The sequence below is a fragment of the Aptenodytes patagonicus genome, chromosome 7, assembly GCF_965638725.1.
Source record: "Aptenodytes patagonicus chromosome 7, bAptPat1.pri.cur, whole genome shotgun sequence".
Classification (NCBI taxonomy): Eukaryota; Metazoa; Chordata; class Aves; order Sphenisciformes; family Spheniscidae; genus Aptenodytes; species Aptenodytes patagonicus.
The window spans coordinates 54,441,990-54,459,651 of record NC_134955.1 but is presented as its reverse complement, the minus strand read 5'-3'; the positions used below and the strand labels follow the sequence as shown (position 1 = coordinate 54,459,651).

General features: G+C 36.1%; 1 protein-coding gene across 4 annotated transcripts in view; it reads left to right on the top strand.

The window, feature by feature from the left end:
• Positions 1–17,662, top strand: part of RPS6KA5 (ribosomal protein S6 kinase A5) — an 84,914-nt gene that overhangs the window by 24,605 nt on the left and 42,647 nt on the right. For 2 of the 4 annotated variants that reach the window (XM_076345272.1, XM_076345275.1), the window contains exons 3-5: positions 443–661; positions 5,154–5,269; positions 6,032–6,139. In XM_076345272.1, coding sequence (XP_076201387.1) covers positions 443–661; positions 5,154–5,269; positions 6,032–6,139 — 443 coding nt within the window. Of the gene's footprint in view, positions 1–442; positions 662–1,536; positions 1,639–4,466; positions 4,660–5,153; positions 5,270–6,031; positions 6,140–17,662 lie in introns of those variants that run through there. The other 2 variants (XM_076345277.1, XM_076345273.1) reach the window with 2 other exon arrangements.

The window sequence follows — 17,662 nt, the reverse complement described above, 5'->3', positions numbered from 1 at the left end:
TATGTACTAAATACTGATGGGAAGAATTCATTGGCTTTTCTATGGGTTTTTGGAACTTCACTGCTGTAAAGCCAGTAATGAAAGTGTATAAGGTGTGCAAATATGGGCAGACTATAGCATCTCTCTTACTCCAAACTCTTGCTAAATTCTAGGTATGGGAGTTTTAGGTTATTACAGAGAAAGAAATCATCAGCTTTTAAAATTGTTTTTAAATACTGAAACTGTTTGATTGTTTCTCCCACTCTTGCTGTGTTCAGTCACTAAGCTCATTTGGTTGAAATTTTGCTCAGAAAAGGTCAGTTTGAAACAAAAAGTGTTCTGGAAGATTTTAGCCTGAATGGTTACTGTTTGCCATAACAATGAGTAATTGAAAATAATATCAGCCAGACCTGTAGTATGAGTAGGTGACTTTTTTTTTTCTCTCCACTTTTTCTTTTTTAAGCCTATGGAAAAGTGTTCCTAGTAAGGAAAGTAAGTGGCCATGATGCTGGAAAGCTATATGCCATGAAAGTACTGAAGAAAGCGACAATAGTTCAAAAAGCCAAAACAACTGAGCACACAAGGACAGAACGACAAGTGTTGGAGCACATTAGGCAATCACCATTTTTGGTCACATTACATTATGCCTTCCAGACAGATACAAAGCTTCATCTCATTTTAGGTGAGTAGTTTTCAGGATTCAAGTCTTATGTTAAAGAAAAAAAAAAAATCTGCCCTTTTATCTCCTTAATGTTTTGTAGGGTTTTTTTTCATGTGGTCTTAAGTACTACTGTGTGTTTGGCGATTGTGTGAGAGACCATAGGAAGTAAAACACTGTTCATCTTCAACAGTGTCTGTGTTTGTGGTTTTCCTGTTTGAAGTTCAGTGTGCTACTCTGGCTTGAGGGTGGAGGGGGAAGTATTATCAGTGACTTAAATGCAGCAAAAATGTATATGACCATAAGTACCTAAACCAGAGAAATATTTTCTTGAACTTACCCAGAAGATGAAATTTTGATTGGCACTTTTTTAACCATTATTATATACATACTGCATTAGTTTTCATTCATGGTAGCAATTTGTCTGAAAATCTGTAGAAAAAGTTCTTAATCTGTATGAATATGGGCATTAAAGTGATTCAGTTTATTTTCTCTGCATGCTGCCTTTGTGTATGTGGCACAGAGGTTATTGGTGGGGTGGGATGACCAAACATGACTTTTGTTACTGGGATTAGTTGGTAGGAAAGAAGAAAAAAATTAAGGAAATATTTAAGCAGCAGAAAGCCTTCTAGTTCAAACATACTGCACATTTCACTGTGAGAACATGTTGTATATTGTCCTCAATGTCATCAGTGTTTTTGAAATGTTGTCATCTGTCTGAGAGGACAGGGCTACCTGTCACTATGCTGACCAGTTAGTACACTGTTTTAGCACTGAAATGCTACAAACTGAAAGATCGTATCAGGCAGGTCTCTTTTTCTGAACAAATGTGCTCCTAATGTGGGCGATGCCAGTTAAAGATGATTGTGCTTTCATTTATTTCTGGTCAAATTCGTTACAACACTGGAATCTACAAGTTGTTGGTACAGTTTCCTGCTGTAAAACCCTGGTGAAAATACTTGTATTGTGGATCAGCTTCTTGTTTTATATACTTCATTTTGGTAAGTTCTACCAGTAACTTTTGTAAATCTCCATTTACGAGAGATGCTTGATAATGAACTATTGTATAGCAAGCCTTACTAGAACATTCTTCGTTCCACTTCTGTCCTTGCCATTCTGCTTTCCATTTTGATGTGAAAAAACACATCTATTTCTGTAGCATTTGCAAGGTTGGCAGAAGACTGATCAGGAGCTTTCTTAGGGTTTTCAACTCCGATATAACTTCTGTATATGTGTGTCTCTCCATTTCCTACTGCTATCCTTTTTTTGGGACAGTAACGTTTTTGGGAAAGATGCGGAGATTAAGGAGTTAATTCCTTTTGCTTTATTCCCCAATTTCCTTGCCTTTGAAGAGTCCTGTCTTTCTCAGGAAGATGAAGGATTTTTCCTGATAATAAGGAACATCTACTTCAGGAGCTGGAAAAGAGTATTAAAATGGACTCTAAACCTTACTGCTTCAGGAAGCATTTGCTGCCAAAACTTTTTGTTATGAAACCATTTGATCTTTGAGTATTGAGATACTTGCATGTTTCAATTTTGGGGTGTTAAGAGGCAATCCAAAACCACACATTTCTGTGCTGAAAGTAGAGCTTGTTGATAAGGCTTGGTACCACTCTAAAATTAGAAATATTTCTACCTTTCAGATCAGCAGCAAATTTTGTGTTTGGAATGTAAGATGTATTTAAGAAAACTACAAGTAATTTTTAAAGACTGCTTACTTAGAGTATTTTAAAAGAACTGGAAAATGAATAATCAGGTTAATGCTTTGATGCAAAATACGTTTTTGTAGTGAATTATTTGAAGAAGTAAATGGTCCTTTTAATTGAAGTGAAGTTTTGCAATTCCTTTTAGCTCATAACTTCCATTTATTGAACCTTTATTAACAGGCTGATTTAGACATTAAACTAATAAAAATTTATTAATGTTATGAATCTACACCACTGGCTGTCAATTCTTAGGAAGGTGTTCTATGTGTATACCTTAGTTTCATATACTACAGTGAGATAATACAGGTATCTGAGGAGCTCAAGCTTAAATGGAGTATTCACTAGATTCCTTTTGAAAATGAGAGTTGAAAATTGTAATAAGGATTCTTACAAATTCTTCTGACTAGGACATTAAAGAAATATGTAAAATATTGTCACAGGTTGGAAAATGCTAAAGAGACAAAGAAAAAATTAGTAATACATTGATAGCTTTGTGATTCCTTGATGTTAACCTTTAATAATTAAGGCTGGGGGTTTTTTTAGTATTTAAGTTATTGATTAATAATTTGGAAAAAATGTTTGAAAGATTAAAGGAGACAAAATGTGAACATGTATTATAAATATTATAGTACCATTCTTTAAATCCAGATATTTTTTTGCTAGAATGCAGTTTAGATCCCATTAGAAACATTAAAAAAAGACAGCAAACCAAAACAAAAAACTTCACACCTGAGATGGATGTAGTTACCTAAAAATAAATAGATAGTAATGGAGAAATTTAGGTGACAAGGATAATTAGAAGGCCAGAAAATCCTCTTAAGTGAAGGAACAATTAAAAGCTTGACATTGTATTCTCATAAGAATCAAAGAGGAGGGAGCCCGGTAGTTCTGAAGAACGTTACATAGCAGATAGCAGGCATGTGCCCATTTTACACTATAACACAATGTTAAGGTGATGTTTAAAGCGAGAAATTCAAAGCTGATGTACAATTAAAGGCTTTTTGTTTTGTTTTTTTGCTTTCCCACAAAGTCTACATGAATACATTCTCAGAATATCAGTTGGGGCCAGAAAGGCCTGAATTTTTTGGGGAAACCAGTCTCTGCCTTTGTTTTTGTACCTAGCTGAACTTGGTGTATGAGCAACATGTCATTTCAGTTTCAAGAGGTTTTCGAATTGGAGTCTCAGTGCAATATTTAATACAGTTCTTTATGCCATCAGATTATATAACCATATGAATTTAGTCTGGATCAAGTGCAGACGTGCAGCTGCATTTCTGCCGAACTTCCAGAATACAGGGTTTGCAGTTGATTCCAGTTTTTAGGTTGACGTTAAACTATGATTGAAAGAACAAAGTATTGTATCGATGTGAGTACTGCTTCTACACAAAGCCTGTCACACAAGGTTAACCTACTACTACTTAAAAAAAATATCTGAACTGTCAGATGGAGTTTATATTGAAGTAATTGATAAGTATTTTTTTTTTCCCCATTGTGTTGGTGGTGTATTTGATCTAGCACCAAGGATTTGAAGGCTGGTTATTTCATTGGGCTGTGGTTAGTGTTATAACCTGAATAGAATTAGGCTTGTTCTGCCACTCCTGTGGCAGCTTTAGTTTGTATCTGTCACAGTCTTTAGAACAGTGCCTGGGAATTCAGTTCTTACCTTGTACTAAGTTAGTGGTTCTGATTAGAAATACTTAAAAATTTTTCTGTTATCTTTGTTTTCTTCATGATTAGAATGCTGAAGTTCTTTTGGAAGAAGGAAGCAATTGTAAAAAGTGGGTTATTTATACTTTATTATAATTTTTTTCATATGCTTACTGATCTAGATAAATAATCTTCCTCACATTGTTTGATTCCACTAATATTCCTTCCCAAACAGAGAACTGGAGAACCAAAAAGAATAGAGAGATCAGAATGTCTATCATTTGTATATATGCTTTCTCCTTTGAAGTAGTAACTTACTTATAATAGGATTGGACCTTTTCACAGATTTATGTATTATACCAATGAATCTATAGAAACAATATTCAAGAAAATCTTGAGTAAGATGTTGTGGGGCATGTTCCCTGCTCTGTATATGTAGACCTCAAATACAGTATGGGGACTGTGGGGTTGCAAATCAATGGCTTTAATGTACACTGCTAGCATAAACAGCTCTACCTCTAAAATGTGTTTGTGTTGCAGTGGAGCTCTGTTGTAATAATTACTTCTTTCCCCCCCTCCCTGACTGTGGGGAAAACCCTTGTGTCATAGCCTGCAAAGAATGAAAGTGTGGTTTCCGTGAGGGAATGTATGTGGAAATAATCTTCTCCAGTAAGTTTTGCCATCAAAGCTCCCCTTGCAAAGGTTAAAACTTGTAATTGCTCATAGTTGATTATTTCACCTAATACCTGTTTTCTGAATTGCCTTTCTTGATGTCAGTCTGCCTTGTTGCTCTTAAGTATTTCATAAGAGTGTACAAGTGTTCTGTTTGTAGATATCATTTGTACTCCTTTCTTTTCATATTCCTAGATAACTAAAAGACTGATTTTGAAAAAAAAAAAAATTAATCTTTATAATTTATGGATGTTTGAGGCTTATTTTATGGTTTTGCTGCTTATTTAAAAGTTGGTCATGTTCTTCCATCAGTCCTCTAAGAAGGAAATAGTATTGTACAACATGATGAAATATTACTAATTACAATAAAGTAAAAGCATCTGATCCCAGAAAATCTTATTAAATAACTTACAAAGTACCTATTAATATTCCAATAAGAAAATTAAGTTGTCAGAAAGTGAAATTATAAGGTTCTTTGTTCTACTTTTTAGACTATATAAATGGAGGAGAATTGTTTACTCACCTTTCACACAGAGAGAGATTCTCAGAAAATGAGGTGCAAATTTACATTGGGGAAATCGTTTTGGCACTTGAACATCTCCACAAGGTAAAGTAACTTTATCCTAGTGCTGATTTTGTGGAACTACAACTGTATTCTTTTCACTTCATATAAAGTTAGTAAGGAGAACTATTGTTTTAGATTGTTTGAAGCTCAAAGTAACTTTATCTAGCAATGGGACATTAGTTGTATAATCAGAAATACTTCTCAATGAAGTGTCTATTCATGCGCACCAGATTAAGGCAAATTTGTTATTTGCAAATGATTGCTAATTCTTAGTAATCCTTTATGAAATGGTGTATGTCACTAAAACTACTTAGTAGTCAACATGAACAGTGTTTGGGTTGCACTGTTGTTCAGTTGTCCTTGTTTTGATACAATTAAATAGAGTTCTGAAATTTTGGCACAACTGTAGGCATGAAAAGTGTTATAGTTTTCAGAGGTAATAAGTAGATTTGTAGGCATGTATGTTCTAGAACATATTACAGAAGCATCCATTTTCATTCGTAATGAAAGCTGAACTGAGTTTTGCACTCAACAGCAAGTATTCAGTCACTTTTAGATTGAAATGATATAGTATGACCTTTAAATTTTAAGACAATGCACAGTGTAATTTCTGAGAACTTAAGTTGCTCAAAGTTATTTCATCAAAGGCATTTTAAAATTGTCCTTTTTGAGGTGCAACTTTCAGGTGTCAGATTACCTTAATAATGGGAATTTTGCTAGCTTCGTATTTAAATGCATTCAACAGTGTCTCCATGATGCGGTTACACTGATTTGGAAATACTTTTTCTTATATTCTGTTTGCAGTTGGGGATTATATATCGGGATATAAAACTTGAGAATATTCTCCTTGATTCTGATGGCCATGTGGTGCTGACAGACTTTGGTCTGAGTAAGGAGTTTCTTGCTGATGAGGTGAGTATTTGAATCTCCAGTAAGTGTGGACAGAATCCAGCAAGATCACAAGGTCAAATTCTGTCTCACTGAAATCAAAAACACATTTGAGAGGGGAGAAAAACTGCCTCTAGACTCTTACTTCATAGAACAAAATCTAGTAGTCTGTTTTACTAGGTTTTGAGCTTTCAGCTCATTGGTCTTTGGCCTGCCAGTGTTGTCAGACATTTTTGTCTGTTCTGGTTTTCCGTGAAATGCCTTTATGCTCCCTCCTGCTGCCCTTTATGTGAAAAAGGAGAGATCCACATAAGTCTGAAAAGCCACTTACATTATAATTTTCTGATGCCTTTTTAAAAACGCTTGACTGTGCTAATACTTTGCAGTGACTAGGCAAATGGTATGCTATGACTCTTCTTTATGCTAATAATAATTAATGTATTATTATCTTGTCTCTTTCTCATGTCTTTGTGTCACTTTTGATAAGCTAAATTGCAAGCTTTTGGGATAAAAGCCTATCTCTTATTAAATATGTGCATAGTACCTAACATGGTGATCTCTGACTGTTGACGTTAGTTGTTAATTATTTGTAAGGTACAGTTTTATCTCCAAATATGCTTTTTAGATTTCAGAGTCAAAATTGCGCGGGATTTTACTTCTGAGAGAATTTAAAAATGGCTATTTTTTGGCTTTCACTTTAGGTATCAGAGGTATTGAAATCTGGGACTGTAGATCTAAAAGTCTTTGTTAGAAGCAGCAGAGGGGCTTTCTAAAAATAGATAACTGGTAGTTTCCTCTAGAATATTTGCATTTCAAATGGAGCCTGGTAGGATTTGGGAGGTACCATTTTTAGAGATACAAAATGTTACTTTCTGAAGCAGGGAAATAGTACAGATAATGTCAGTATATTCCTTTTAAATTATAGCTTGAAACCAAGGGGAGGTTCAACTGGCATGACAAGGGATTAGCAGCAGGTTGCCAGACCAGTGCAAGAGAGGAAGTAGAGATGCAGTTTTCAGCAGGAAGGAATGACAGTAAAAGGTGTGGCTAGGGAGAGTAGGACCTGCTTAGAGTTGTGAGAGAAGCTGTGCTGGGCACAAGAGACAAAAGTAAAGTATATGGAATGGTATTACTGCACCAATGGGAGGGGAAAAGGAGCAGTCCTCCAGCCTTTGAGCCAAAGTTGAACGAAGGCAAAATCTTCCCTGTGATAATGTCATAATGAATCAGGACCTTCTTTAAGTCTCAAAACAGATGGTTTTAGGAAATAGACTTATTTCTCATCTGTCATTTGCAAGCAGTGCAAGGAAAGGGGAGGACTTGGATAAGCATCAGAGATGCCTGCCCACTTTTCCCACACTCTGAATCGGATTTTGTTTCTACAGTCATTAAATAAAGCAGTCTTACTGCTTGGTCATTTAATGTTGGTTCCTCTGACTAATCCATTCTGTTTTCAGTTATATACCTCAGAAATCTCTTCATATTTTTTTCTCCTATTCTCCTTCACATTTTATATTTGTCTTCCCTGTCAGAAAAGCTCAACATTTCTAGTGTTTCTTTTAAGGAAAAAAGTAATTGCAATTGTATTGTTTGCTTTCAAAATCTAAGAAATTGTCTGCACTTGACTACAGTTTTCATGTGTACTATTGTAATTTAGCCACTGAACCTAAGCATGATTAGAATGACCCATTTACACATAGAAATTGACATTTCATATTGTATTCTCTGTAGACAATTCAGCTACTACTAGAACACTTACAATTCCCATTACAAAAGATACTTAACTTACACTTCTGAACCAATGTACTTACAAGAGGTAAAATTTGCCTGTATAACTGCATAGCTTTGTATCTGTTTTCATGCTAATTGGGTAGCACTTTTAAATAAAATTACACAACTGCATAAGTCAGGTGAAAGAGTGTAGCATTTGCAATTTAATCAGAGCAGTATGCTTTCCTTTCTCCCCCTTTCTTCACGCTTTTTCCCTGGCCCACCCTGCTTCTTGCAAGAACTTTGCCATTAAAAAAGTATACATATGCAAGTGGAATTTATTCTAGTAACCCCCCTCTTTGGATTGTATTTTCTGAAAGAAGATATATTTAGGTTATTAAGAATGTATAAGAACTATCAGCAATTACAAGCATGTACTATGTTTACAATTCTTAGAGAATTCTTTACCATGTATTTATGAATTTCGGATGGTTTTGTAGTTAGGGATACTTGCTAGGAAACATCATAGTTCAGTGTTTTCATTACCCCTGCTGTAATCTGATGGTTGTTAAATATTTCCAGGTACCTGAGCAAGTAAAGAATCTAACAGAAGTTGTTTTATAATAAAAAATGTACTATTTCTTGACTATAATAACTATAGCAGATTAATTGAGTATTCAGCAACGAAGAGATGGGAAGCTGCTTTTCCTAAGCATTGTTTGAGTGAAGGGAAGCAAATGCATGTGACTTCTAGGAAAACAGAAACCTATTGATTTCTGCCATGCAGCTACTGAAGCATGAGTGTGAGGAGTGCATTGTCAAGTATCCTCTTTGTTTTACAATTATGTGGAAGTGCTTATAACATGCAAGAATTACAAATCCAAGCTGAAAGCAGTGCAGTTTTAAGAGCTCTAAAGTGTTTTATACTACTTGTTTGCTAAAAACTGAAATTTGTCTTGTACAAGTGAAATGGCATTCTGGTTTTGCCTTTGTTTTATCTTTAAAATGAAGTCCATATGCTTGTATTTGCATGCAAAAAGAAGAAATAACCTGGCTGGAATAAAGTAGTCGAATAAAAATGAATTTTCACATAGGATAGGTCAGTATCACAAGGTATTTAGGTATGAAATGACTTCGGATACTCAAATTTTATTTAATATCTCATGAAGACCTACAGTTTGACTAACCTAACCATAGAATGGGATTAGGTAAGAGATTAAGAGATTGAAATGAATAGTACCTTTTTAGTATTAAGTTTTATGGCATTAGCATTCTTAGCCCTGTGATGAATTGAAGGCTAGTCTTTCTGATTTTTAACTCTCAACTGAATTGCAAAGAAAATTGGGGTAAAAAAAGACTTCTTAGCCTTATGCTTTCATGCATCTCAGTTGAGTTCCTATCTAACTGGGATATAGAATATATTTGCACATGACAAATTATTATCGGGGGTGCAGGGGATTGATAGGACTGACAGACTTTGTATTGAAACTTCTACAACACTGTTGTGTTCATTGCATAAGTGCAATCACTTTGGTGTTGCTGTTTTTTTCAAGTCTTGCATTTCATTTACCTTTTAAAAAACCAAAACCCCTAAGTTGGTATTGTTGCCATGTTATTTCTTGTGTAGTATCTTTATCTTCTGGATTTGTGGCTTAGGCATAGTTTTATCTTTTTATCTCATTAATAGCTCTACTTGTATGCTGGAATTGTTTTGATTTGGTTAATGTCAGTTTAACCTAATCATTAGGTCTGGTATTCATTTTAATGTTTATTGTTAAAATGCTACTTCATTTTTTAAATCTTTTTTTCCTATCACATTTCCTTTAGTTCTGTAACTACACTAAAAATCATACTTTAGTATATATGGAGACCTTTACGTCTCAGAAAAAATAATCTGAACACATTCATTGAATTATTGTAGTAGTAATCTATTCTATTGGACCATGCATAACAATTAACACTTTTCTTGTTAATTAAATCCCATAAAGTACACTTTCTTCCAGAGTACAGTGAAACGCTCAATTCTTCTGCATTGCATGTCTTCTGCATTAGCCTAAGTTTGCAGTTTTTGTGTTTGCTTAATGAAGTTTAAAAAAAATTATGTAGTAAATACTGAACATTGTCAGTCTTCAAACAATCTATCTGAGAGCATACAAGTGCCTTAATAAATAAGAGTAGATATTCTGTATGAGGGATGATTGAATTGTAATCTTAAGTCAGTTGGATGGGTATCTCTGTACTTCTGTCTGTGTAGAATGAATAGTTTAGATACATTATTGTTTTCCCATCTGAAAATCTCTTGGTCAGAGTTGCAAGTTTAGTTATAACTGTCAGATGCTTTTCACTGTTGAATTGTTGTTTGTTTTTGTTTATTAGCTGGTTGAGTGAACATTTTATTCTGGAAAGAAAATTAATATGTAATTTTAAGACTTCAAAGGAAATTTCATTAAAGGAAAAATGATAAACAGGTGGTTAGTCCACTATGGATTTTGGTAGATGAAGCAGGAAGAGATTCGTACACATTCTTAGAGCAGTTTAAAGGTAGTCCAGAACAGAGGGAAGTGACTACAACTTGACTCTTGTTTAGTGCTGTATGAACTGTCATCTCACTTGAGTGACCTGGTAGATTAGCTGTGCATTTAGCTTTAAAAGACCCTTTATAATTGTCTAATTAAAGTGATAATGTCTGATCATTGAAATTTGATAGTGCATCCTCTGAACATTGAGCATTCTCTTGTGAAGATGAGTTAGAATAATCCATGCTGTGGATGACTGTTACTAGCTCTGCTTGCGTTTTAGTTAATTGTCCAGTGATGTAGACATAGGACAGTTATAAGGAGTAGATTTACATTTCTGCAAAGAGGAAAAAGTAAGAAAGAGTAAACTGAATAGTGAAGCTTGTCCACAGAAGTTAACATTTGTTATAGATCTGTCTGGACAATGAGTTATTATTTCCCTTATTTTGGAAAAGGAAATGAAACAATGGCAAAAGCTTTTTGCTTTAATTGGTGTGCTTCTGTTGGTGTTTTAAGTGTCCTGAAATTGAATGTGGAGAGCATACCAAACACTCCAAAGGCATATAACTGAACTGGACTCATTTATTTGCAAAACCAGGTCATCGGTGATCAGATGACTGTGCCTTAGCCCAAGAGGTATCCCTTTTTCAGTGCTTATCACAAAAATGATTGTGCTTTCCCGGCATGGAGCAGTAGTGCAGAAGATTGGAGAACAAAATACATTCTGTCCAGATTTTGATGCCAAAAATCTCAAAGTGCCATTAAGAACTTTTGCAAGACAGATCATGATTTCTTACAGTGACTGCTCTAAGAATACCATTTTCTTATTGTAATATACCACTTAAAAATCACATTTTGGGGAGAAATACTGATCTGTGTGTTAAGTAGCCTGGTATCTTATAATGGATCTTAGAATAATATGTTACTAGTCAACTCGGGAAAATTCTGTTTCTGTTTTCGAAGGGGGAAAAAAAGTAACTTTTTGAGGCCAAACACTGCCATCCTCATTAATCTTTTTTTCTCATAGATTTTTTTTTTACCTCTTGAATTACTGTGAATACCTAACTTCAATGAAACTTGGACAACCAGGTGTGAAAAACTTACATGACCAGAGATTCATAGCCATATGAAAATTAATTTAGAACCAGATGGATTGCATTTCAGCAAAATTGTCTGCTCCTACTCCTCTACCTTTTACATCTGGTGCTCTCTCATACTATAAATGTTTATTTGGCATCTCCTGTGCATTTTTTCTTTACGTTCTCTTTTTAAAAATAAATTTTTGAAGGCTTGCAGTGGCAGCCAGTAGAATTCTTCCCAGAATTAGTACTCTTTTATACCTTATAATTTTGCCTCTATTTGAAGAAAGAGAATTTTTTTCAGGTTTTGCTTTGTATACCTTACTTCTCTTTTGGTACCATTACTTCTCATCAAAAGACAATGCTTTAGAAAAAAAGTCTTCCAAAAATTGGAATTTTGAGAAAAACCTAGTACAAAACGTTCATCTGGGACAACAGTGGTACATACTTGCATTCCTCCCACGCAATAATGTGCTGTTTCTGAATTTTTTTGCCTGCAGAACTGAGACTTTTGTTTTCTCTTAGTTATTTGCTTTACAAATCCATTATCAGGAACTGATTTAAAGAATTCCTTGCAGAATTGCAATTGCATTGTACTGCAAAAGCAAACATAGCCATTGTATAAATCTGTGAAAAGTGTTTCTTGAACCTCCACTCGACATTAGGTGAGGGCTTAGCCTTGCATTGAGTTATGTTTTGGGGCCACAGCTGTAGAGGTTGCATGTTTCTTGGCTGGCGTGCAGTACCAGGTTTAGCTGTTCTTGCTCTCCCTTTTACGTGCCTGTTCTGATGGTAGCTTCTGGCAGGCGAATCTCACTCTTGCTTGAAAAATTCAGTAGCCTGATTCCATGTCTGTTTTGGAAGCAGAAGTCATTAGTGTGTCTAGCTCTGGCATGAGGTATAGTAACCAACATGGTATTTTGACTTAATTGGCTTCTTCGGGTAGGAACAGCCACCAGGATAGGATTTTTAATTAATTTCAGATGACCTTATAAATTTATCTTTTTTAATTAATTCTTCTTGAGATGACATTTCAAACTAGTGGACCTTTGATCTGCCATATTGCAACCATTCTTGGTCTAGTCTAAACCTTTACTTTCGTACTACATTCTTCATTATGATTTTGTTGAATGCAGCAGAGCAGTCTAACTAGTGTACTACTAAACATTTTTCCTGTCTTTGTTCTTCCTCCTCTGTCTCCTACAGAGATCATAGTTTTGGTCCTGAATAGAAGTTATAGCTACAGAAGCAACAGCCTACAGCTGAGAGATCTTTTGGGTGAAGCTGTACTCTTTCTGATATGGACAGCTTAATTACCCAGTGTTATGTCTGGGTATTATGACCAAAAAGGCTCCCAAAACAATTAAAATGGGGAAAAAAAAAGTGAGAAAAAAGAAGCCAGTCAGTCTGGCATGTACTCTGTTGGAACAGGCTTTTTGTTTTTCATTTTAAATCTACATCACATCTTTGAACCATGAGAGGGCTTTTCTGTCAATTTTTGTATGCCTTCCTAGATTGAGACTACAATTACTGTTATTCTGGACAACTAAAATGATGGCGAAGAATGTTACAGGTCTGATTTCTATGGAAACAGTTTTTTTTTCTTGGTGCATTTCTATTTTTGAGGTAATATCAATAAAATCACTTTAAGATAGGATGACCTCTAAGGTTCACTGAAGGTACAAGGCCTGTTTCTGCATGGAATTTAGGCTTTTCATTCTTTACTTGTGATTTTCCTGAAATGCAAAATCCATTTAGCAGGTCAGCTTGTTAGTAGCACCTCTGCTATGTGGCCTCTACAGCACTGCAAGTAAATTTCCATTTATGACAGTATTCTTCTGATTTTATCCTATGGCCCTGTTTTTCTCATTATCCTTACAAGGGAACTGTTAATGGCTCACTTAATCAGTAGCTTATAGACAGTTTGCTGATAGCTGATGTATGAGATACTCTGTCACACTGCTGAACTCTTCAACTGCTTAAGTTCTTCGATCTTACAATCTGTTTCTAGAGGAACTGTGGTTCTTGACTAGTTTGTCAGGCAGCAGCAGGACGGGGAGACTGCTCCCCATGTTAGTGCGAGCTGGGAGCTGAGGGTGACAGCAAGGCAGGCATGGATCAGCATGCTCACTGTCCAGTGGCGCAATCCCACAGTTGCCAAACAAGAAGACCAGAGCAAGTCCAGTGGCAGTAAGACAGGCTCAGACAACAGTCCAGTGGTTATCAGACAAGCTTGTCATGAGGAGGGAGGCTTGAGGTCAAGCCAGGATTTGAAGCTGGTGGATCAGGATCACTGAGGTACACAGCCAAGTACAGGCATACCTGCAGCAGAGCTGACACAAGGATCAAGAATGGGAATTGAGCTTCAGCTCCCAGCTGAAGGTGGAGGGAGGCCCTTGACAAGGTTTCACACAAGTTTCTGAGCTGCATTGTGTCAGCGTTGGTCTTGAGCACAGATGCCTTAATGCCTAGGATTGGGGAAGGAGGTTGCAGAGCCTGTTGGTAAGCTCAGGGCCCTGACGTGGTTATCCTAGGAAAGTTTTCACTATTTATGCCTGTAGCCAAAACTTAAGTTATGGCTTTCAGAACTCTGATTACATCCACTCACAGCTGTACAAAATAGCAACAATAATGATACTTTCCCTTGTATTCTAGAAATTCTGCTATTTTTTTTTATTTCTGATTGATGTTATTTGCTACACTACTTTGCTACCTCAGTGAGGGTCTAATTAATGCATCCTGGAAGTTAACTTCGACTTTGAAGTTCTTTTAACAAAGGAAGAAAGACAACTTTAGACTTGAAACATTTGTTTAGAGGTATAAGCAGTTAAAGAAGGTAGTTTTATTCCATCATGTTTCCCTGGGTTAGTCAAATGAAAAGCAACAGTGAGACTTCTCTAGAACAGTACAAATACTGGCATCTGTTCATACCTAGAAATGATCTACCACTTTAGGCATTTGAGGAAATTAAGAAATGGATTATATGTTGCTGTTGAAAGGACAAGAAAATTATTTCATTTGATAACCTGTGAAACTCTTCAGGTGAGCCCATACCCCTAGTTAAGTCTGAGTCTTACTCCTGAATGCAGTGGCATAATATATCCTTTCTAGCCTTTACTGTCTGAATTTGCTTATTTCTCAACTAATTACATTTTTCTTCAATGACCTCATAAAAATAGTAGAATGAATGATGCTTCTGTCAACTTCCAAGTATGCATTGAATAAATTAAAATGATTAGAAGGGACCGTGTAGTGTGTATTGTTTAAAATGTTCTTCCTTGTTAACTAAGAAATTGGTAAAACCATAAAATAAAGGGTCATTTGCCATAATATTGTGGCTGAAGCTATTCCTATTATATTGATACCGATAAATATGCATGCTAAGAGATCGCAGGAACCTCACAGAAACACATTAGCATTATTCTTCAAGAGGATTCACTGCCTATTTAGCATGTTTCCAGTACTATTACCTCTTGCTGCCATTTCTAGTCCTGAATTGGAGTCTGCTTTTCTGCCTTACCCTCTTGAGTGAGACCTTCTGTGGAAGTGTAACATGCAGGTTTCATTTGGGATGACTTGTTCATCACTGGGTGAAGTGTTACAGTCCTAGCCAGGTATCAGTTACAAGTGTTTATGCAAAGAGCGTTGGGACTTCTGCACGTTCAATTTAAATTAGTGCTAGGAGCTGTTAAATACTCTAATACAAAGTTAGATACTCGGTACCTTTTGGGACAGCCTTGCTCTCCCAAGCAACTTTTTTGCTAAAGCCTTCATGAGAGCATACTAGGGTTGTTAGTTGCCATCATTAAACCTTCAAAACAGAATGATACAGTCTAGTGTATGTCTTTTGTTTGAGCAGACTGACTTTTCTTCTGCTAGACTCTTGTAGCTGATGCAAAAGAAAGAGCAGACTTCACCACACAAAGTTAAGATCATGTGAGAAGCGTATGAGAAGTCATAGAAATTGTTCTGTGGGTTTTCTGTTCAGAATTTGTATGAAGCACTACTTAAAAAATAGAATTTTTCTTAGGTACAGTTAGTATATTGGTAATCATACCACAAAAGGAAACAGTTATTTGAGGAGCTTTACAAGCAGTTCTGAATTTATCCAATATAACCTTGCAATCTGTGACAGTATCCAGAACAATTCACAGCAGTCTTTCTGCAGATACCAGAAATACCTGGCAAGGCCAAATCTTCTTGAAGAATCTGCTGTATTAAGTTCCCTTTCTTAGTTTTGTAAAGACTTGTGAAGCATTCTGTATACCTAAAGATTTTTGTACATCAGGGAAATGTTTCCTGGCACAATTGAAACATGCTATCCTCCAGTCTCATTGAATCACAGAATTTAGAATATCCTTATTTGGAAGGGGCCCTCAAGGATCATCAAGTCCAACTCCCGACTCCACAGAGGGCCATCTAAAAGTTAAATCATATATCTAAGACCATTTTCCAAACACTTTCTTGAACACTGACAGGCTTGGGGCCATGACCACTTCCCTGACAAGCTTGTTCCCATACTTAACCACCCTCTCAGTGAAGAATTTTTTTCCCAATATCCACTCTGAACTTCCCCTCATGCAGCCTTAAGCCATTCCCTTGCTTCCTATCACCGGACACCAGAGAGGAGAGATCAGCACCTCCCTCTCCGCTCCCCATCATGAGAACATTGTAGGCAGCAATAAGGTTACCCCTCCATCTCCTCTGCTCTTAGCTGAACAAACCTAGTATCCTTATCTGCTCCTCAAAAGTCATGCTCTCTAGTCCTTTCGCCATCTTTGCCCTCCTTTGGACACATTCTAATATTTTTATGTCCTTCTTATATAGTGGAGTCTAAAACTGCACACAGTACTTAAGGTGAGGCTGCACCAATGAAGTGTGTAGTGGGACGATCTTTTTTTTGGACTTGTTAGTTATAATGTGCTTAGTGCACCAGGATATGGTTGTTCCCTTTTTTCCACCTGGGCACACTGATGACTCATACTGAGCCTACCATTAACTGAAACCCCTAAATCCCTTTCTGTAGGGCTGTACTCTAGCCTCTTGTCCCCCAGCCTCTACATTGATCTCTCATTGCAGGAGAGATCAAATGCTTCTGGTTTCCTTCATTAGAGATTGGTTGATGTACCTAGGAAACATTAATGACTTCAAGGATGAAGGTTCTCTCTGTGTCTTTCTCCTCTTTGTAGTTTGTGGTATTCAGCAAGGATTCATCTCGGCTGAACTTCTTGTGAGCCAAAAGCACAGCATCCCTGCAGATCTTATTTACTCTAGAACAGAAGTTGAAAATGCACCACCTTGTGCAAGAATTACAATACTGTGGAGTCAAAGAAACTTTAACATCTGCCATTCATTTCTATTCCATGTGATCCCTTCCCCAGTTGTGAGTCTTATTCCTGTGTAAAGACATCTTTTTTTGGCATCTTTACTTCCCAAGAAGTTATGACATGCTATGCACCTGGTAATATAAGAAGACTTACCCTCTGTCAGAGAAGAAAACTTGGGTTGTAAATACTTATGAATAACCATCAAGATTACAGATTTTCATGTGCTAGAATGTTTATTTACTAAATAGAATTCAGAGCAAGGTCTTTATATTGATCATAACTTTACCAGTTCCAAAAGGTTGGTTTGAAAATTTAAATCTTCTGGAGACTGGCTTTCTTCTTGTCATATTACATGCAGACTGCTTCCAATTTATTGTAGGTGAGAGGCATTTTCACGGAAGAGTGGTGGATTTTACTTGTAGCCCTGAGTATTTTATAGAAGTTGGAAACACAGTAGTAGCTTACTTGATTTACATGGTGTACACATTCACATGAAGTATAACCTGTTAGGTGATTGCTTAAAGAGAAGACCCAAGATATGCAGAGTTTTAGCTAAACTATGATTTTCATCAGTTTGATTTTTCATCTGTATACCTGATCTGAAAGTTGGTATGGAGAATTTTACTACCCATGCAGTAAGAAGGAATTGTCCTTGACTTTAAGTAGAAAGACCATATCTGTATTAGATTAAAAACCTTCTTTGAACTTGCTATGTGATTTCAGAGTACCTCCAACAACAGTTAAGCATTCCTCTCGTCTTGCTAGATTGTAACATTTTGAAACCTTCATAATGATGAGGTCAGATTAAGTGAATGAAGCAATTTAATTTGCCAACTAACAAGTATGGACAAGCATAGGAATCTCATAAGAATGTTGCTGAAATCTGTGGAAGAACCCAGCCAAAACACGCATAGT